This window comes from Palaemon carinicauda, chromosome 3 (assembly GCF_036898095.1).
Source record: "Palaemon carinicauda isolate YSFRI2023 chromosome 3, ASM3689809v2, whole genome shotgun sequence".
Taxonomy (NCBI): domain Eukaryota; kingdom Metazoa; phylum Arthropoda; class Malacostraca; order Decapoda; family Palaemonidae; genus Palaemon; species Palaemon carinicauda.
This window is the reverse complement of record NC_090727.1, coordinates 145,640,196-145,662,578: the sequence shown is the minus strand read 5'-3', so window position 1 is coordinate 145,662,578 and position 22,383 is coordinate 145,640,196. Positions and strand designations below refer to the sequence as shown.

At 46.0% G+C, this 22,383-nt stretch overlaps 1 protein-coding gene across 8 annotated transcripts in view; it reads right to left on the bottom strand.

The window, feature by feature from the left end:
• The window catches only part of maf-S (MAF bZIP transcription factor K), a 152,890-nt gene that overhangs the window by 89,625 nt on the left and 40,882 nt on the right, over nucleotides 1–22,383 (bottom strand). For all 8 annotated transcript variants that reach the window (XM_068370801.1, XM_068370805.1, XM_068370800.1 and 5 more), the window contains exon 2: nucleotides 15,997–16,070. Coding sequence is in view for 3 of the 8 variants with exons in the window: in XM_068370805.1 (XP_068226906.1) it covers nucleotides 15,997–16,002 (6 nt within the window). In the remaining 5 variants the exon portion in view is untranslated. The remainder of the gene's footprint in view (nucleotides 1–15,996; nucleotides 16,071–22,383) is intronic.

Genomic DNA, 22,383 nt, shown 5'->3' with positions numbered 1-22,383 from the left:
GTTCCCACACATAATACAAACCATCACCCTTTATCAGGAGACTTATCCTTACAAGGGAAGAAGTGCCTATGCCCAAAACTGTCTTGGTAAACTAACCGTGGAAAATTTTAATGAACTCTGTTCCCAGGGAGGAGCGAAAGTCATCTTTCTTGTCACCCTCTAAGTTCCTGTGCATACGAATGCAACAGGAGTTAGGGTAGCCAATAACCCTATTTGATAAGTCAATAAAGAATTGATATCCGACAGAATATGTTGTCCAGTGTATAAGTACTGTATTACAGTATATGATTAATGAATGTATATACATGTCCATTGTCTGTGTTGATAGGAGGATGGGGAAATATTGTCCAAAGCTCCTCATGAGCATGGATAGTTCCCAATATGTGGAAATGTCCAAGCCTTTTGTCTGAGAACCTGTCTCATGACCAAGTTTAGCTATACCCTTTTACTGCAGGGACTGAGAGGTGTTTCTCCCGGCAAAGAAAGACAAGAAAATCAGCGATTATTTGCAGAAAAATATCCCGTCTACAACATCAATTGTAAAAGATGGCCCACTTCCCCTGGTATACTAGTGCAGAGGATCTGTGCAGATATTAGGACATCTCCCTTGCAATATCTTGCGAATAGCCCTTCGCTCAGAAGAGATGCTGGATACCCACCACAGAGTTAAAGAATCTCTGCAGGTGAGGCTGAAAGAAATGTTTGGTCACCAAGGTAGTTCTGTTAGAAACTCAAGAAGGAGCATCAGCAGTTCGGAGAACCATTCGGCTTGTGGCTACTTGGGAGGCAACAGGGTTTTCCTGATGTTCAGTGTCTCCAGATAGGTGAAAAAGCTTAAGCATCCATGCTCCTCAGGGATGTTGGAACATGTCCTCGATCACTGCTGTCAGGTCTAGATTTGAAGATCAAAACACTGAAAGCTTCTTGTTCAGGTGTGTTGCAACTTGCAAACAATTTGATCATTGGAGAACACACAAAATTAAAAAATCCTTTCCACTAGAAGGGACCACCCCGGCCCTACCACTAAACCCTGGCCGCTGAGCATGTCTGCTAATACATTCCTCTTGCCTGGAATGTATCTTGCTAACAGCTTCACAGCATTATTTGACACCAAAGTGTACATCTGCCACACCAACTCGCACAGATCATGTGAAACAGTCACTCTCTGCTTGCTGATGTATGCTACCACATTAGTGTTGTCGCTCATCCCCACTACCGAGCAGCCTATTAAACTCCGTACGAAAGCTTGCATGGCTGGTTGAAAGGGTAGCTCTTATTTCCAGTGGGTTGATGTACAGATCCTTCTCTTTTTTGGACCACAGTCCCGATGTGGTGTTTTCTCTTCTGATCCATGTGAACAGCCTCATCTACCAAGGAAGGGAGTAGAGAGATTCTCCCCTAGAGACTTTTCATTGTTCAACCAATACTTTATTTCCTCTTATCTCCTCTGGTCAGACATTACCCTATTGGATCCCTCTCTCTGATTTTGGCTCATTTCATCTTTGCTGACAACCCAGAAAAGTCTGGCCTATTCTTTACACATTTTCCTTTCATAATACACTTGACAACACTGAAATTACCAAACAATTCTTCTCTCAAGAGGTTAACTACTGCACTGTAATTGTTCAGTGGCTACTTTCCTCTTTGTAAGGGTAGACGAGAGATTTTACCTACGGTAAGCAGCTCTTCTAGGAGGACACTCCAAAATCAAACTATTGTTCTCTAATCTTGGGCAGTGCCATAGTTTCTGTACCATAGTCCTCCACTGTCTTGGGTTAAAGATCTCTTGCTTGAGGGTACACTTGAACACACTATTCTATCTTGTTTCTCTTCCTCTGGTTTTTATTTGAAGTTTTTATCCTCTTGTTATTTTGAAGTTTTTATTCTCTTGTTATTTTCAAGTTTTTACAGTTTAAATATGAAATATTTATTCTTATTCTAATGTTATTATTGCTCTTAAACGTATCTCGCAGTTTTTCCTTATTTCCTTTCCTCACTGGGCTATTTTCCCTGTTGGAGCCCTTGGGCTTTTGGCATCCTGCTTTTCCAACTAGGATTCTAGCTTAGCAAGTAATAATAATAATTCACTGGAACCAAGAAGTGGGGATGATTGTTGATGACTGACCAGGGTTCCTTCAGATACCACTGTAGCAATCTCTAGTGGAGGTGCTCATGGGGAACGAGTTTCTCCAAAGACAAAAGATGTTCCTTGAAGACATTGCCACAAACATGCCTGTAAACACTGAACTGAAAGAAAGGGTTGCACAACCTCCCTGAGTCTGTTTATACAATTGTCTGTCGGAAAGACTTTCACTGCTGGCGTCTATCAACATTCCTTCTTCCAATTGACAATGATCCCCAGATCATTCCCAAAGGGTAGCAGTCTGTCTCAAACCTGGAGCAACAGTCTTCTTGGAAATGACATGATCAGTCAATAGCCGAGATACTTCAGAAGACAAATCCTATTCAAATATCTCAAAATATGCATCCTTCAGATCGATAGAAAGTGAGAAGTCCCCTATCCTCATGGCAGCACAAACTAAGGTTTCCATCTCCATCTTGAACAGAGTTTGTGGAACAAATTTGTTTAAAGGAGAGCGGACGATCACTGGTCTCCACACTCCTGTTGATTACTCTACCAGGAACAGTCAACTTAAGAAGCCAAGAGGCCTGTCTCAGACGACTTCTAGTGCCTTCTTATCCAACAATGCAAACTTTGCTGTGAGTGACAGGGCTTTCAGCAATCCAGGAGGAAATGTCTGAAGTGTCATCTAAACTCGGGCAAGTGGAGGGAAAGAGCTGATGAAATAAATGTAGGTGGTATCATATCTAAAGGACCTCTACCATCCACTCTTCCCCACCATGTCGCTTCAACATTGCCCAATGGCTCGACAGGTATCCATCAATTGCGATACATAACACATTGCCCAAGGGCTCGACAGGTATCCATAATTGCGATAGATGGAGGGGATCACCGTTCTCAGTGTCCCCTTCCTTCCCTCTTTTTGGCTTGCTCAGAATGAGGTTGAAGGGAGGAAGGATTCTCCACCACCTTTCTTTGACAAGGTCCTGGAGTGGCATGGGACTTTGGCATGGCTGTTTCCTTTTGTACTGCTGGTCTTAAGGAAGAATATGAAGCCATGGATTTGGTGGGCTTAGAAGGACCTTGGCCTCTGAAAGCCACAGCTCATTGGATGAGGGAGTCTTGGTTCACCTTCCTTCATCTCTTGACTGTCGCCTTGATATCCTGTTGCCGAAAATGATCATCGCGTCCAACACTGACAAATTTCACAACAAAAGGGTGGCCTTCCATCCTATGCAGTTGGAAATCCAGCCCACGAGTACGTCTCTCCACTTGAGGAACCAGTTTGCCCACTAGTTGGTCAACTGGCTCACTGAAAAGGTGACTGCTTTAGCCCGAAAAAAATGGGGTATTGCCCCCGACATATGGTTAATCCAGGAGGTAGCCTGAAGGCTTGCTGTTGATATTGACTCCATCGCCGTAAATTTGGCAGCTGAAAAAGAAGTGCCCTCATACTTCAGCTTCTTCACTGAAGACCCTTTTGACAGCTCCTCGGATACATCATCAATTATCAAAGGGGTAGGTGAAGTATCTCTAATGTCTGGAGAGTGCAAGATTAAGAACTTTATTCAACAGACTAAACCGCAACAACTTCTTGGGTCCTACGATCTGTAGGTCAACCTTATTCAGAGCCGCTTGAGCGAGCCTGGACCAAGATAGTTCAAGGGTAAGGCGAGATCCCTGGGGAGCATAGTAGCGAAGGTGGATTGAAGCAAAGACTTCTTCCATGGGCCTAAACGACATCTCTTTGAGTTCATCTAGTTCCCTAATGAGTGCCAAGACCTTAAGGAAGGTCTACCTCATTTTCAGGTTGCCTGTCTCACCAGACATGATCAAGGGTAACGGAGTCTGAGAGATCTCGAGATCCTCCTCCGGGTGGAAGGGTCCACAAGGGAAAATGGGATCTCCACAGGCTTAACATAAGACTGACCATGTCCTAGAACCAAACTGGGCCAGTAATCCTCAACTCAAGAAGCAGAAGTGTGACCTGTCTCCTTCACCAAGTCATTCTGAAGCCACTAAGGAAGAATGTTCGTCTTCACCCAAGGGTGATCATATGTGTTCTAGGATAGAAAGTTTCCGAGACTTATCCTTCAAGAGGGGGATGATTCATAGACGATGTCTTTGTGGTCAAACTGGGAATAAGATGCAGCCAAGTCCAAACTTGGCAAGGCACTGTGAGGAGCACATAATTCTTTCCAAGAAGATTTTTTGGTCGAGCAGTGTCAGAACCTGAAACCTCGGGAGATGAAACTTCCCTACTTCGTTTGGGTCTTCTCATTTGAAGTCTTAGACGATTTGACCCATGGGGTACAAAGACCAGTATTCTAGTCTGAAGAAGCACATTCACCACGGGACCAAGACTTCTTGGAAAAAGTACATTGTTGAGAAACTAGCCACAGATAGTCTTGGTCATTGGCTAGGGTACAAGCCACTCGAGACACTACCGCTAGACAGTTATTAGCCCCTCTGACTGGCCAGACATTACTGCGTTTGATTCCTCTCTCCTGTTATGGCTCATTTGTCCTTTGCCTACACACACTGAACAGTCTGGCCTATTCTGTCCACATTATCCTTTTTCCACATACACTGGACAACATTGAGATTACCAATAATTTCTTTTTTTACTCGAGAGGTTAACTAGTGAACTGTAATTGGTCAGTGGCTACTTTCCTTATGGTAAGAGTAGAAGAGATTCTTTAGCTATTGTAAGCAGCTCTTCTAAGTTTTGGGTAGTGCCATAGCCCCTGTACCATGGGTCTTCAATTGCCTTGGGTTAGAGTTCTCTTGTTTGAGGGTACACTTAGGCACACTATTCCATCTTATTTCTCTTCCATTTGTTTTTTCAAATTTTTATAGTTTATATATGAATGATATAATTCAATGTTGTTACTGTTCTTAAAATATTTAATTCTAATTGTTCATTACTTATCTTTTAGTTTACATATTTTCTCGTTTTCTTTCCTCACTAGGCTATTTTTCCGTGTTGGAGCCCTTGGGATTATAGCATCCTGCTTTCCTAACTAGAATTGTTTCTTAGCTTGTAATAATAATAATAATAATAATAATAATAATAATAATAATAATAATGATGATGATGATTGATTGATTGATTGATTTAAAGTTTTCAGGCATCCTGACATCTAAGGTCATTGACGCCGAATGATGATGATGATGATGATAATAATAATAGTAATGAAGTGGAAACTACTGTTTCCTCTCTGCGTTAGCTTGAACGCAGAGAGTGAGATTGAGACGATCTCCGTGCTTGTGCCTATGGGGGTTGAGAATGTTTTATCTTATGATTGGGGTGATCGTGGCAAAATTGGTTCGAGAGGAACGTCACTCATGGGACTCATGTTTGATCAGGGTGATCGTGATCGTCAATCTGAAAAGGACCTAGTAGGGCGAGCCTTTCTGTATAGTCAGGATTGATTGATTTAAGGTTTTCAGGCATCCTGACATCTAAGGTCATTGGTATCGTCAGGACCAAGACAGGATTGCACAAGACTTCCTCTGTCGTGGCAAGCAAGAACAGGAGGTGCGAGGCTTCCTATCACTAGGAGAAGAAGAGGGAGAAGCACAACATCTCCTTACCAGTGGGGATTGAGACCCAGACAATTGGGGTGAATGTGAGCATGGTAGTTGTGCTCGGTTTGTTCGTTTCTAACATGGAAACCGAACAGATAGGTATGACAAGCCCTTCTGCTTTTCCTTACGACAAACATGTGATTCTGGAAGGTCGGAAGACTTCGAAGATTCAATTGTAATATCCTTGCTCACAGCTCTCCTGGATGGCTACTCAGTCACCAAAGTTTCTTGAGAGCAATTCATGACAGGAGAGGGATCAGACTCCTGACCAGTAACACTTGGGATTTGTTTTTTACAATTCCGATCTTTGGAATTTTGCACCAACCTCCTTTCCTGAGGGTTGATGTTTGTTGCAGTGTGGAAACCCCCACCAATGGGAAACCATGCTGGGGAACTGCTTGAAATCACATGAGACTCAGAATGAACAGTCGTCCTGTGCTTTGGCGACTTCCTCTTCTCCATCTTCCACGGGGTAGCAGATAGCACCTTTAAAGCAGGAGAAAGAAGCAGGGCTGCTTAACTTCCTTATTCCCCTTCTTTACAGCAGTCAAGGGTTTTGTATTGTATGACAACACTTACACTACAGTGGGGGGATTCCTCCAAAGGAACAAGCTCATCATCAGTGGCCTGATCAGACACCTCCACTGGAAGAGCTGGAGAAGCGAAAGTAGCAAAAGACTTCTTGGCTCTGGTAGATATTAGTGATTCCAAAAATTTTTCACCAGATTGGGCATTTTCAATGCCCAGCAAAGGGTACAGCTTACTTGGATCCAAATCCTCGCAAAGGATCATCCACAGAATATATGGCAGGGGGAGATGCTTGAGAGGGAGGGAAGAGTGTATTGCCCTACTTGGGGAGGACCACACATCCACCTTCTCAGAACCACTCACAGAGGGTAGGGGCAGTCTCCCTCCCCCAAACAGGTTCCCCAGAGGATACAACCTCTAAAAAAACAGCACGAGAAGCAGCCAACTTTGTTCCCGAAGGAGGGAAAAATTGAGCTAGAATTTCTTTGGCACCAGATTAGGAATGTCCTCTGATGCCAATGAATCCCACTTATACTTTTTCTTCCTCTTCTTCACAAACTTAACCAGCTGCAAAGGAGGCCACTCTCTACACTCCTCACAAGTGAATGACTGTGAGCAGTCATACACCTTGCAAAAAATACTAAGTTCATAGGGGTCAACCTCTGTGTTATTTATGTAACGGCTGCAAAAGCGGCCTTGCTTACTTGGGCAATGGTGCATGTCTAGCAACAACTATAACAACCTCATTAAAAGTCTAACGACCATTTCAGCTATTCCATCATACTCTTGTTAAAGGTCAATGGTTTGTGCTGTGTGTAGGAGCAAATGATGAAATAAAGAACTACAACACTGGGCCTATGTTGTAAAACACTACGCCAAGCGGTAGAACAGTTATAAATATAAGAAACCTGGGAGCACAAAGCATGAACTGTATTACTCAAAACTTCACTACTTGAACAAGAAATCCTTCTTTTTTTAGGGGGGGGGCATCCTTCTTGATAAGTTCTATAATACTTCCCCTTACATTTAATGAATTAACTTTGACACATACTGCAATTCATCAATTAAACAACATACAAAAATTGGACTAAAGAGTATTCAAAACATTAAAAATTCATATCTTTTAAGATTTGATAAATGTTTTTTTGTCTCTCTTCAGCCAAGTCTCCAAAAACTTAAATCAATTAGAGAGAGTTGCTAAATTATCAATCAAGATATTTATCCACTCTTGAGATACCTATCTACAACAAAAGACAAATGTTAAATGAAAAAATAAGCTCCTTTCATCTGTTCATAAAAAGTAAAAAAAAAAAAAAAATGATGATAATTTATCTACACCTTTCGATACTATGATAACGACCACTGGGTCAATTTCTTTATTCCCATATATATATTACTTTCCAATTTTAAGGGTTATTTCTGTGCATTTAAAATCTATATTCTTTTCAAGAAGCATATTTTGTCCTTGATGCAAAATCATAATGTCACTAGCGTGATTACTAGTGGGTTTTCAGGAGAGATATAGGCTCTAAATAACATTCAAGAATTCACTAGGGATACCTATAATACAATAATAAGACCTACACATACTAGATTTCAGAGGACAATATTACTTGATTTTTAATACTAGTATCATTAATTCCCCATGCAAAATCAAGGCAATTTGTAAATCCTGATCACAAAGTACTCCAAAAAGTAACAATGAAGTACTGTATTACATGTATTCTTTCCTTCCATAAATTTTCTATCAATCATTTTCAACATTTCCTAATATACAGATTCTTTTGCCTCACACCTACAAAATATGACAAATTCGTAGATAATTTGTATTTTTCCTAACCATACAAACCTTAGCTATTTAATTAGGGGTATTACTTTCGACGTAGATGAAATGACAAGCCATTAGATTTTTAACGAAGGTTTACTACCCCTTCGCTAGTTAGCGAGGGGGTAGGGGAGGGGTAGCTAGCTACCCCTCCCCCCCTCATACACCGGTGAACTGATTCACTTCGCTTAGAGGTAGGACTTCACGGGGGACAGGGCTGGCGGGCAAGTATGTGTAAATAGCTAAGGTTTGTATGGTTAGGAAAAATACAAATTATCTACGAATTTGTCATTTGTTCCGTAACCGAAATACAAACCACGCTATTTAATTAGGGTGACTTAACCCATAGGTAGGGTGGTAAGTCCCAGCCGTACTGGCTTTGGCTTTTGCACGGGGACTCAGTATCTGAGTGCGTTAGAACTCAAGATAAGGAGTCCCTACACCTCCCAAGTCCTTTGCTCTGCAAGGACCGCGGCCTAAGTAAGTTAGTGTGTGAAGGAGTGAAGTGTGACTCGTCCTAGGAAGTTGACCTGGAGTTCTTTAGATGGAAATCTAGGTTAGGACGATCCCAATACCACTTCGTAAGGGTATGGGGACGTGACAGTATTAACTTAATACTAGGAACACAAGGAAACATGGTTTACCTGCAGTGGTTTGAGGTCAGCTGTGCAGAGAACCCAGGATGCTGCTTTCCCCAAGAGAGGGGAGAATGAAGAAAAGAATAAGGTCTAGGCATACCTTTTCATTCATGCAGACTAAAACCGGGTAACAATGCCCTCAACCTTCTGCTACTTGTCCATTAAGGAGCCTGAGGTTTAAACCAGCTGTTGTGCAGCCACCACAGGGCCGATAAAGAACGTATCGAGCCTCCTGTGGGTCACGTCTTGCAGGTAGTGGGCTGTGAAGGTCGTTTGACGCTTCCAAACCCCTGCTTGTAGAACCTGCGTCACAGAGTAATTTCTCTTGAATGCCGGGGACGTAGCAATGCCCCTGACATCATGTGCCCTAGGGCGACGTGACGTAGGAGGGTCGGGATTCAGGGAATGGTAGATAACCCTGCGAATCCAAGCTGAGATTGTATTCTTAGTGACCCTCCTCTTCGTCCTTCCTGTGCTCACAAACAATGCTTGCACCCAAGGATGAATTGAAGCTGTTCTCTTAAGATAGAGCCTCAGACTCCTCACTGGGCACAGTAGGAGATGGTCTGGGTCATCTGTTACAGAACGGAGACTCGAAATCCGGAAGAAGTCGAACCGGGGGTCCGGCACTCCTGGATTTTGAGTCTTAGCTACAAACTCAGGGACGAATCTGAACATTACCTCCCCTCATCCCCTTGAATGGGCGATGTCATACGAGAGACCATGAAGTTCGCTGACTCGCTTGGCCGAGGCCAGAGCAAGCAGGAACACCGTCTTCCAAGTCAGGTGGCGATCAGAAGCCTGGCGTAATGGTTCGAAAGGAGGTCTCTTAAGAGACCTGAGGACTCGAACCACGTTCCATGGAGGAGGTCTCACTTCCGACTGGGGGCAGGTAAGTTCATAACTTCGTATGAGTAGAGAAAGTTCCAGCGAAGAGGAAATGTCCATTCCTTTGAGCCTGAAGGCAAGACTTAAGGCTAAGCGATAGCCTTTCACTACCGAGACTGAAAGGCGCATTTCTTCCCGCAAATACACGAGAAACTCCACTATTGTTGGAATAGTGGCATCGAGTGGAGAGATACCCCTTCCATGACACCAACCACAGAAGACTCTCCACTTTGCCTGGTAGACCCCTGCGGAGGACTTTCGCAGGTGTCCAAACATCCTTTCCGTAACTTGTTGCGAAAAGCCTCTATCTGTGAGGAGACGCTGGATACTCTCCAGGCGTGAAGTCGTAGCGATGCTACGGCTTTGTGGAAGATGTTGGCATGTGGTTGTCGGAGTAGCTCGTGTCGAGGAGGAAGTTCTCTCGGGAGTTCCGTCAGGAGCTGCAGAAGGTCCGCGAACCACTCTGCGTGATGCCATAGCGGAGCTATTAAGGTCATCGAAAGGTTGACCGATATTCTGGTCTTGTTGATTACCCTTCTCATCAGACAGAACGGGGGAAAGGCGTAGACGTCGATGTTGTCCCCCCGTTGTTGAAAGGCATCTTGCCAGAGTGCCTTGGGGTCCGGGACTGGGGAGCAGTACAGCAGGAGCTTGAAATTCAAGGCTGTCGTGAACAGATCCACCGTCGGGGAACCCCACAAAGTCAGGACTTTGTTGGCTACTAGACGATCCAAAGACCACTCGGTACTCACTATCTGAGATGCCCTGCTCAGACTGTCGGCGAGCACATTCCTCTTGCCTGGAATGAAGCGAGCTGATGGTGGAATCGAGTGGATTTTGGTCCATCTCAGTATCTCTACTGCAAGATGGGAAAGCTGCTGTGAAAATGTACCTCCCTGCTTGTTGATGTAAGCCACTACCGTGGTGTTGTTGCTCATCACCACCACGGAGTGACCCGACAGGTATTGTTGGAACTGCTGAAGTGCCAGATACACAGCCTTCATTTCTAGCAGGTTTATGTGGAGGCACTTTTCTAATTCTGACCATAGGCCTGAGGTCCTGTAGTTCAGAACGTGGGCCCCCCCACCCTTTTTTTGAGGCGTCCGAAAACAGCATCAAATCTGGGGGGGAGGACGAGAAGATCCACTCCCTTTCGTAGGTTTTCCTCTGTCAACCACCATTGAAGATCCGTCCGTTCCGCAGGACCCATTGGGACCAAGATGTCCGGGGAATCGTGTCCTTGATTCCACCGGGACTTGAGTCACCATTGCAGGGATCTCATCCTGAGGTGACCATTTGGAACTAGACGGGCCAGAGAAGAAAGGTGACCGAGGAGACGTAACCACGATTGAGCTGAGAGTTCTTCTCGTCTGAGGAAAGGAACTGCGACCCTCCTCAGCCTTGCTATCCTGTCGTCTGATAGGAAGGCTTTGTGGAGATTGGTGTCCAAGATCATGCCTAGATATACCAGTCGTTGAGTTGGAAGCAGGGAAGACTTCTCGAGACTTACCATGATCCCTAGATCTTGGCAAAGTCCCAGAACCTTGTCTTGGTGTCGAAGAAGGGTTGACTCCGAGTCTGCCAGGATCAGCCAGTCGTCCAGATAGCGGAGGAGACGGATGCCGATCCTGTGTGCCCACGAAAAAATCAGTGTGAAAACCCTGGTAAATACCTGAGGTGCTGTGGAGAGACCGAAACACAGCACCTTGAACTGGTAGATCTTGTTGTCTAGGCTGAATCTTGAGTACTTCCTTGAAGACGGATGGACTGGGATCTGGAAGTACGCATCCTTCAGGTCCAGTGTACACATGGTCTTGTGGTCTCACCGCAAGTCTGACCGTGTCCGCCGTCTCCATGCTGAACGGGGTTTGTTTGACAACCCTGTCCAGGGCTGAGAGGTCGATGACTGGTCTCCAGCCTCCAGACGTCTTCTTTACAAGAAAGTGTCGACTGAAGAAGCCTGGGGAACCGTCGACGACCTCCTGGAGAGCGCCCTTCTTTAACATAGTCTGGACTTCTGCCCGTAGGGCTTGGCCCCTTACCGATCCCATGGCAAAGGAGCTCAACGACACTGGATCCGCTGTCAGGGGAGGTAGAGATGTTATGAACGGGACGCGATATCCCTGACTGATTACGGAAATCGTCCAGGAATCGGCCCCGAGTTGCTGCCACCTGTCTGCGCAACTTTGAAGCCATCCCCCCACTGGTGGACATGCAGGGGGACTGCCAATCCTAGCGTTTGCGGCCTCGGCCGCTCCCTCTAGGATTCTTTTCTCCCCTGGAAGACTTTTTGCCTTTCTTGTCTTTGACAGGAAAGGGCTTCGACACCGTTGCCTTCGCTGCCACAGCCGGTTTTGTTGTCTTGAACGGGCGAGGTTGTTGAGGTGCCGGAGGTTGATAGGGCTTTGATGTAAGAGCCCTATGAAGGAGGGAGTCCTGGTTGGACTTCCTCCACCTCTCGGCTGCCTGTTCCAAGTCTTTAGGCTCGAACAGGTTCTTCCCTAGAAGGGAAGAATGTCTGAGCCTGCTGACCTCGACGGCTGGGACCTTCGCGTGGAACCTCTCTGCCACCGCATCACGACGTTTTAGGATTGAGTTGGCCCACAAGTTCGAGACTTGGTGGGCCAGAAACTCAATGGTGCAGGTGCCCGAGAGGAGGAAGGTCTCCAGGGCCTTCCTGGTGCTCTCCTTAGACAAATCTTCGGATCGCAACAGGATGTGGAGAGATCCCAGCCAGATGTCAAGCCACGAAGTAGCCTGCATGGCACACTTCACGACCTTCTCCTGGCTTATGATCTCTGTCGCCGAGAAAGTCACTTGCCGGCTAGAGAGTCTCTCAAGAGGGACTCCCTTGGTAAGCTCTTCCACAGAGTGGTGCAGGGGAAGAGCTAAACGAGCCTCCTCTGTGATCTCGAAGTACCTCCTCTGTTGGACGCTCGGAGAGCTGGCCCTCGACCTTATCCCTGGCACTCTTCACCCCTTGGGACCAGGGCAAAGCTGCACTGGCCTTAGCGGGTTTCTGAGTGCCAAAGACTCAGTCCAGGACCGTGTCCTTGCCCTCGCGAGGAGGAATCTCAGGATCAGGAATCCTGTTGAGATGCTTCATCAGGGTCAGGACTTGCCAGAAGGCATGCTCTGACTCTTGTGGCTCCCCTCCTGGAGAACTGACAGCGAAGTCTCCCGTCCCCAAAGGCTCTTCTTGGGGGGACACGTGGACGTTCTCCGCGGGTCTTGTAGGTTCTGGACGGATCCTTGAGGATGACTTGGGGACTGTCTTGGAATCCTTGGGTTCCCTCCTGGGAGGAATACAGGACTCCAACAACGACGTCTGAGGGCTCTTCTCTGCTCCAACCTGGGACGATTCTCCAGCGCGAGGTGGGGTTTCTCACATTGGTGCGATGGGAGAACGCCTCACCTCGTAAGACTCCCCTGAGAACGGAAAATGCTCGTCTACGGGAGGGAGAAAACGTCTGGGGGGGAGAGGAAGCCTTCCTCAAGGATGTCCGAGGAGCCAGCTTGACCCTCGGAGAAGTTACCACGGTTTCTACTCCTCTCTATCTCTTCAGTGGGGTCGGAGCCGCCATAGTTTTGAGACCCATCTCAGTGAAGGCAGGTTTGACAGCCTGCACGACAGCTCTGATGAGGGATCCAAACCATGGCTGCTTACTGACAGCAGCGCTGTCAGAGACTCCCTCTGAAGGCAAGGGGATCGGGCGATCCTTTGGAGTAGACACGACTGCTGGACCTGCCTGGAAGGAAAGGGAAGAAGAGGAAGGTTGGTTCCTGGACCCATCTGGTGATTTCCCTCCCTCCTGCGAGCGCGCTGGTCTGCGCTTGCAGGGGGGGGGTGAGGATGACCTGGCTACTCTCGTTCCTGTAGGCTCGTGCGATAGCTCGCGTTATGCCTCCCGATGAGAAACGCGCGATAGTACTCTACTAGGATCGCGCGCAGGGATGATGGCGAGGGCGAGCGTTGGCGAGCGATGGCGCGCAGGCGAGCGATGGCGCGCAGGCGAACGATGGCGCGTAGGGCATGTAGGAGAGCGACTGCACACAGGTGAGGGTGCGCGCGGGCGCGTAGGAGATCTCAGAGATGGGGAGAGGGAGCATTGGCGTGCTGGCGAGCGATGGCGCGCAGGCGATGGAGCGCGCGGGCGCTCAGGAGATCGATGGCGAGCATTTGCGCGATCTGGAGAAGCGCAGGCGGGAGTGCAAGCGTTTGCACGCGCGATGGAGATTGTTCGCGAGTGCGTGGGCGCGCAGGATCTCGGCGAGCTCTAGGTGAGCGCCCACGCGCAGGGGTGTTACCCCTAGCGCGTGGGCGTGCAGGAGGGCGCACAGCAGGAACTGGTGTCTGCGCGCGATGGTGCGTAGGCGATGGCTGACGAGCTGGCGGGGTCCTATGGCGTAGGCGAACGCTGAAGAGAAGGAGAAACTCGGTTCTTCCTTCTTGCGCGGAGATCGTGGGCGCGCAGGCGAACGCTGGCGCGCAGGTGAAGAGCGCTGGTGAGCAGGAGATCGTGGGCGCGCGGGGCACGCAGTTGTACACTGGCGAGGAGAAGATCGCAGGCGAACAGGAGAGCGCTGGTGAGCAGGAGAGAGCTGGGGCGCAGGAGAGTGCTGGCGAGCAGGAGAGCGATGGCGAGTAGTCTCAGCTGCAGACGGTCTCTGGAGCGTTGTCTCCGAGGATGAAGTTCTGAGGAGAGAGGACTTCACCGCAGGCGAGCGCGCAGGAGAACGTTGGAGTGCAGGGGATACCTGGCGCTTAAGGAACTTGCTCACATTGTGAGAAAGCCCCTTTTGCCCCGAAGGGACTGGTGCCCGTTTGAAAACGGGATGCGTGGGCACCCAAAGTGCGTCAGCAGCCAGGAACGGAGACAGCAGGTCCGAAGGTCTGGCAGGCGAAGGAGAAAGATCAGCAGAGGTGTCCAAGGATGCAACTGCAACGGTCGGTACACAGCGAGGAGGATCCTCTGCGGGGGACTGCCACGGAGAAGAGCCGAAGAGGCGCCTCCTAATTCCCTTGTGAGGAGAAGGAAGGCCTCTACGGCAAATAGTAGGGCGAGCCTTCCGACGGATACATCCTCTGGGGGCGGCAGGCAGACCTTCGTCAGTCCTCCAAAGAGGAGTCTCTGTTAGTGAACTCCCCCGAGGGGGAGAATCACCTGCAGGAGAGACCGTTGGACTTAGCTCCTCCCTCGAAGGATGTTCGGAAGGAGAAACTAAGCCTTCAGCTGCATCGGGAACCAAGGTAGGGGTTTGTCCTAACTCGTCGGAGGCCCCTGCCACAACAACGTCGACAATAGACAGAGGGTCAACCTCTGCTACTGCCGGCTACTGTTTGACAGCAGCCCCCAACTGGATTAAGTCAAACAGGGCTTCCCTGGAGGGCGAGCCCTTAAGCCCCAAGGAAGCCCAAAGCTGCAACAAATCATCATTAGCAACAGTGTTAATAGATAAATCCTCCCCCGGGGGAGGAGGAGGAGCTGCCTCGCTATGGGAGGCAACTCCCTCTCCCAAACCCCGAGGTTGGTCAACAAAAGAACGGCCTACGCTACCACTCGACGGCCTCTCGGAAGAGACCGCTCGAGCGGGAGCTTCGGGGAAGGTTCGGGCTACGGAAGAAGAGTCCTTGGAATTTTCTTTCTTCAAGGAAACCCTTGAAGGAGAAAGATCCCTTTTGGACTTCTTCTTCTAGCCCCGGGAAAACCTCTCCCACTGGGAAGTAGACCACTCCCTACACTCACTACACACTTTGTCTCTATCACACCGTTGGCCCCTGCATTACGGACATAAGGTGTGAGGGTCCGTTTCGACCGCCGACATATATATACTACAAGGGCGGTCAGGTAATCCGGGGCACTTCCGCATAATGGTAGAGGCCAACTTCCAAGCACACACTGCAAAGAAAAAGCAAAAAAGATTAAGGCTGTCAATAAGCGAGGGTGGGAGCAGACACGTTTGTTCATCACCCGAGCCAAAAGCAAAGTGAGCTACTCACCGGTGTGTGAGGGGGGGGGGGGTTAGCTAGCTACCCCTCCCCTACCCCCTCGCTAACTAGCGAAGGGGTAGTAAACCCTCGTTAAAAATCTAACGGCTTATCATTTCAGCTACGCCGAAAGTAATACCCGTAATTAAATAGCGTGGTTTGTATTTCGGTTACGGAACAAATATGTATAAAATTATTACTAGGCAAATCCGTCACATACATTCAATGGTCAGAATAGTTTAAAGACGCTACCGTATTATCCAAGGGCCCTTTTATTCTAAATCTTGAAAATACATTTGAGAAGGTACAGTTACTGTACTATATATAAAACATGCATATACTGTATATCAGAGCATCATATTTCAAAACATAGTACAGTATGATCTTGCAGCAATGCTTTTATTTCATTGCTGTTAACCACAGTTGACAGTTAGAAAAAAATCATTTCACTAACCATCATTGTGTCTCCCTATAGCTGGTCAGGAGAATGCTAGAGGTGAGGTTTTGCTTTACAGATCACAGCTGGATCTGTAATATAGTACAAAAGAATTCTAAAGATATACAGTATAGTTAATTTGAAAGAAAATTACTCACTTTTATAACTTTTGGCTAAAACTTCCCAAATTCTTCAACTATAAATTCTTGAATAAATATTAACTCCTAGTATGAGAAGTAACAAATCTTGAAAGAACTTTGCATTTTTCATAGCTATACAAACCAGATTCCTTTGAAATCACAAATTTTAAACTGATTTCTAATCATCCTTACTATACAAACCTAAGTCCTTTAATAAGAGTATGACTTCAGCGAAGTTGAAATGGTCGTTAAAATTGAACAAGGATACTTGAAACTACTGGTGGGTGGCGGAGAAACCCCGACCCCAAAACCTGTCAGTCAGCAAGACTAGCACTTTTGACTTTTATGCCTGGGACTTCTGAGGTGGTTAAGGGAGAAGTGTAACTTAAAGAACCAAGGTCTGTACCATTAGGAAAAATACAAATTCTTTTTAAAAATTTTATTTGCTCCAACATGAATACAAACCCTTGTCCTTTAATAGGAGACTTGTACTTATGAGAGAGGAGTCACTATGAACAAAGTTACAGGTTGATTCAACTTTCTAAGAAATAGTCATAGAGTACCTGGTACTGTACAAAAGCGAAGGTGTTGACTCCTGTCAACCAGCTAACATTGGGGATATGTTGTCAAAATGTATTTGTAATTATAAGAAATGCAATTAAATACATTCTATCCATCTACCACTTGGCCTGGGAGGATGGAGGAGATAGTTCTCAACAGATCCTTCTGTAAAGAAAGGTAGCTCGATTATGAAGCTCACCTGCATCTGAAGTCTGTTAAAGCTCATAGCAGCCACAGCTCCTGTGACCCCAAGAGGAGACAAGAAAGAAATGTAGAGCACCAGTCATTTTACCTTTCATTCAAAGGTTATACAAAAACTGTTATTTTAGACAAGATGCATTCTCTCTCATGAGAAAGGTAGACTGGCTACATAATCTGTTGAGCAGCAACCAGACCCACAGACAGGGTCTTCCTGAGTGCTACAGACCCAATATCCATAGCTTTGCGAAACTTTGTCTGAGTTGGGCCTCCAACCCCTTCGCTGGTCAAGATATAGGCAAAAGTTATGGTCTGCCGAAGCTAGAATGAAACAGTGTTTTTGGATATCTTTCTCTTTATCTTGCCAGTGCTAAGAAAAGTCTTTGGAGCTCAGGTCTGGAGTGCCATGTCTCCTGAACACAGAACAGTCAAGCCGCCCTAGAACAACGACATTTATTCTGATGGCCTTTGAACACCTGAGAAAAGATGGAGAAGGACTTGAACCTGTTATCATGAGCAGCTGGGTTTAGGGTCTTATCCATGAACTCGGGAATAAATTAAAAAATACCTCCTTCCATCTTTTGGAATGTTTAGTGACATACTACATGCTAAAATCTTACCAACTCGTTTCATTGAAGCTAGGGTTAGCCAGACGACCATCTACAGAGTTAGATCTCTGTCTGATGCTCATCTCAAAGACTTTTAAGGCGTACATATTAGACTTAAGAATAAGTGTCAAATCCCGCTCATGACTCGAGTTCCCAAGGTGGCCAAAACTATTTGAAACTCCTAGTGAGCATAGACAATTCCCATAAGAGAGTTGATGTTCCTCAGTTGGAAGTGACTCTCACTGTGCTCAAGGCTTGGCAGTAGCCTTTCTTAACATGACAGTCTCTCTTCTTTCGGTGAAGAGAGGAATGAGAAAATCTGCAACATGCTCTTGGAGATGCTCCAACAAGAAAAATACCCGTTCTACGAGACCAATTGTAGAAAATGGGCCACTTTCCTTGGTAGGCAACTGCAGAGGACTGTTGTAGGTACAACATCCAAGTACTGTAGTCCTTTGGGAAAAGCCTCCTGCTCAGAAATGCAGTAAAGTCTCCAACAGTAAAGTGCATACGATTTCACATACAGAGAAGTGTTACATTGTGTAGTTTTCTTGTGAACTCGACAAAACATGTTGACAGATTAGCATCCCACTTGTCTTGTGGTCATCTGGGTGCCACCTGAGACCTGGAGTGATCAAAATTCCGTTGATCAGCTGGCAAATTAGGCTGAACAGGGGGAAAGGCAGAGACATCCAGATGAGCCCCATGGGTGTTGGACAGCATTTATAAATCCTTCCTTTGGGTCTCAAACGGGAAACCAAACACCGTGAGTTTCCTGTATAGCTATGGGGTGAACAACTTGATTCTCAGAGAGCAAGAAGCTTTCCACCCCACGCAAGGAGGGACCACATTGAACCTACAACTTACCTCCGGCAACTCAGTGTGTCTGAAAGTATATCCCACTTGCCTGTAATAAATCCTGCTGACTGTTATAAAGCACTGTCCATTGCCCAGATGTGCACCCGCTTCTTCAACAACCAAAGGCTATACAAGAGTCCCTCCTTGCTTGATGACGTACACTACGACAATAGCGTTGTTGCTCATAAGCATTTCTGAGTGCCCTATGAAACTCTATTGGAAAGCTAGCAGTACTAGGAATACTACTGACATTTCTATAAGTTTGATATACGGGAGCTTTCCTCTGAGGACTACACCCTTGAGGTGACTTGGTCCTTCAGGTATGCATCCCAACCCCCTTTGGATTCATCAAAAACAAAACTATCCATGGAGGTGGAGAGTTGAGTGGAAAACCCATGGTAAAGTTTTCACAATTCAGGAACTACAAAAGATTGTCTTATTCCTCCTGATCAACTAAAACAAGATAGGATAAGAGATTGCTGAAGCAATCGCTGGTGGAAATGCCCATGTGGAACAAGTTTCTCCGAGGAGAGGGGGTTCCACAAAACATTGCCACAGCCAAGTTGGGAGTTCTCACTTGAACAAGAACTACAAACATGAGGGATCACAAACAATCTTGATGAATCCCCCATCTATATGCAAAGTGTTTTCTGAAGGGAAGACACTAGCTTTTACCTGCTACAGTGTCAGCATGCCCAGGTACTTCATTCTCTGCTTGATCATGAGATTTAAACTTTTCCCAATTTCCCACAATACCCAGATTATGACAAAAGGAGAGTAATCAATCTTAAACCTGAAACAACTGACCCTTGGAAAAGGGCAGGACTACCCAGTCATTGAGATATCTTAACAGCCGTGTCCTGTTCGAGTGGGTCCAAGCTGAGACCAGAATGAACACTCCCATTAAAACTTGGGGAAAAGATTGACAGAACAAAGGTCAGAACTTCGAAATAGTACACTACTCCCTTGAGTATGAAGCAGAGGCAATTTCTGTATGACTGAAGAAAAGGTATTTGAAAATAAAAATCCTTCAGATCCAATGAAAGTATGAAGTCTTCTTCTCTAATAGCAATTATATGATATTTGCTATCACCATGATGAACAGCATTGAGAGGCCAATGACTAGTATCCATGCCCTGATAGACTTCTCCACATGGAAGAGTTGACTTTAGAACACTGGAGAACTGTCTCTTAACAACTTCAAGCACATTCTTATCCAATGCTTTTTACTCTGCAGACAAGGCCATAGATTTCAGAGACTTCAAAAGGAAATAAGAAGGGCTTCTACAAACTACTGCTCTGTTCCACATAGCCCAATAACATGACAAGCAACCCCTTACTCACAGCAATTGGAAAAAGGTGACTGCCAACTTCAGAATACCTTCCTCCCATTTCACCTCTACTCCTGTATTGGCCAGGCTAGGTATGCAAGGGTGGAGCATTGGCTGAACCTTTCTTAGGAGCAGCAGCGGCTGGAGGTCACAATCGAGCTTTCTTCAAAGCAATCCTAACAGGGTGCCAAATACAAGGTCCCGCCACAGCCATATACGAAGGGCTTGGATTCTTGAAGGTAACTGCAAATTGGATGAGGGAGTCACTGTTAGCTTTTCTCTATTTCTCCATAGTTGTTTCTACTGTACTCCCTTCTGCAGAAAGAATTGTTAGCCTCCAGCAGCAGAGACAACACCAGCTGGTGTCACATCCTTCAGCATATTTACAGGTTTAGCAGGAGTTGGGAAGACAACGGAGGGGCAGCTTCATATGTCCTGCCAGCAAAAGAAACATTTTCCCACTGACAGAGGCCCACTGATGCACAAGAAACATCAACTTTCTTAGAATCAGTTTGTCGTGGGTGTTGTACAGACAAACATAATGCGGGGATGACTGGTAACAGTCAAGTCCCCCTGCTGAAGGTACTGGATGATTAGAATTAATGGCAGGTTTGCATAAATTGTGCTACACTTCTTATTGCTTTACCGGGAAACTACTGCATATCCTTCTGCTTTTCACTTAATTTTTCCAAGTTTACCCATAAAAACCACATATCTGCAAACTTATCCACTTTTCATGGAAAGAGAATAACACACACACAAAAAAAAAATTTAAAGACCCAAAATTTGAGATGCATCAAGGGTACTTGTGTACTACTTGTGGCCTGAGTCAAAAGTACTAGTCTTGCTGACTGTCAGGTGGGTGGGTCTCCTCCACCACTCACCTATAGTTATAACTAACTTATACTGTACTGTATCTTAATGACTATTCTAACATCGCTAAGGTCATACTCATATTTAAGGACAATGGTTTGTATATGAGTAGGAAAAATTAGGTAATGTCTTCAGTGGAGTTAGAATGACAGTTTGAGCTTGTTAATGAGGTAATTTACGACAGGTGGTGAACACAGGCGAGTAACACCACCAAATTTCCTATCAAAGATTTTCCACACTTGACCTTTGGCTCTGGACTGAAGTGAGAAATTTAACTTTAAAGAACTCAGTTTTGTATCACCACTAAAGATTCAAATAACTTTTTAAATCTATTTCTTCCTACTCATATGTATACCTTTCATTCTTTAAAATAGGGGGATTCACTAATTGGTGGGTAGGAGGTCCCCTTAGAACCAAACTGATTGGCTCTTTGTCTGCCCTGGAATACAGTATGTCAATCTGCCTGGACTCATACAGGAGCGAGGGAGATGACTCAAGTAACCCCGTTTCTATCCATCATAAGGATGAGTAGGCTGATGCGGTTTGGCCTGTACGTGGTTGTACCTGGCAATTAGTCAATGAAGGAATCCTTCTCCAGCAAAAGGAAGACAGTCTGGAATTAAATATCTGGTGTATGATGACTAATGGTTTTCGAATTCATTTTCCTATCCTCTCCATAACTAAAGGAGGATGGGGGATAACTACTTTTTACAGATCTGATCTAATATGGTTGTTGCTGAGAAGTACTGCACAATTTAACAGCATCAATGTCCAATCCCCCACAAATGAGGGGAAGGAAAGAAGTAGAAAGCCTGTTCCTAGTGGGAACGGGGCTAGATACTCAACTACTGTACTTGACCACCCACCATAGAGCCAAGAACAAAAGTGTCAAAGGACTTGTGAGCATACTCCCTTAAATAGAAGGTGTTGAAAGTGATATGGCAATTCCAAACTCCTCCGTTCATCACCTGGCTGACTACAGGATTCTTCTTGCTGGCTAAAATGCGACCGATACCTGACTTCGTGAGCTGTTGTTCAAGTTGGAACTTAGACCCAAACAGCAGTCAAAGTGTATGCTCTGGATCATCTCATGACACCTCTTTCTTGGCTCTACCAGTGCTAAGGCTTATGTTGATACTCAGGCCTGAGATGTCAAGTCTTCTTCAGGTAGCTCCACAGAGCTCTCATGGGACACAAAAGCATTTCCTCGATTACCACTCTATGCTTAAAAAAGAGAGGAGATGGAGGTCTTAAACCTGGTGTCGCGTGATGAAGGGGCCTGGGTTTTGGCCACAAATGGCATACAACTAAAGTAGACCTCTTTCCAAACCACAGTGTGGGTCATTACATAACAGAGACCGTGCAACTCGTCTAATCTCTTCACCAATGCTAAGGCTATCAAAAAGAGTCTTGAGAGTTAGATCTGTCTGACAACCTTCGCAAAGGCTAATATGGTGTACCCATAAGAGAACTGAGAACATTGGTCATGTCCCACTACAGAGGCCTGAGGTTCCAGGGTGGATAACACTGATTGAAGCTCCTATGAGCTAGGACAACTCTCACTTGGAGGAGAGGTATATGCCCTTAACCAAAACTGTGCTCAAGGCTGAATGGTAGCACTCCTCTCTGCAAAGGTAGATAAAAAACTTCGCAATCTACACTAGAGATGCTTCGACTGGAGAAGTACTTTTTCCACAACACCAACAGCAGATGTCCCCCTTTCCTTGGTAGAGTGTTGTAGAGGACTGTTGTAGGTCTGCAGACATTTATGTAGTCCCTTGCAAAAAGCCTTTTGCTCAAAGATGTTGAATAGTCTAAATATGAAGTGCAAGCAAG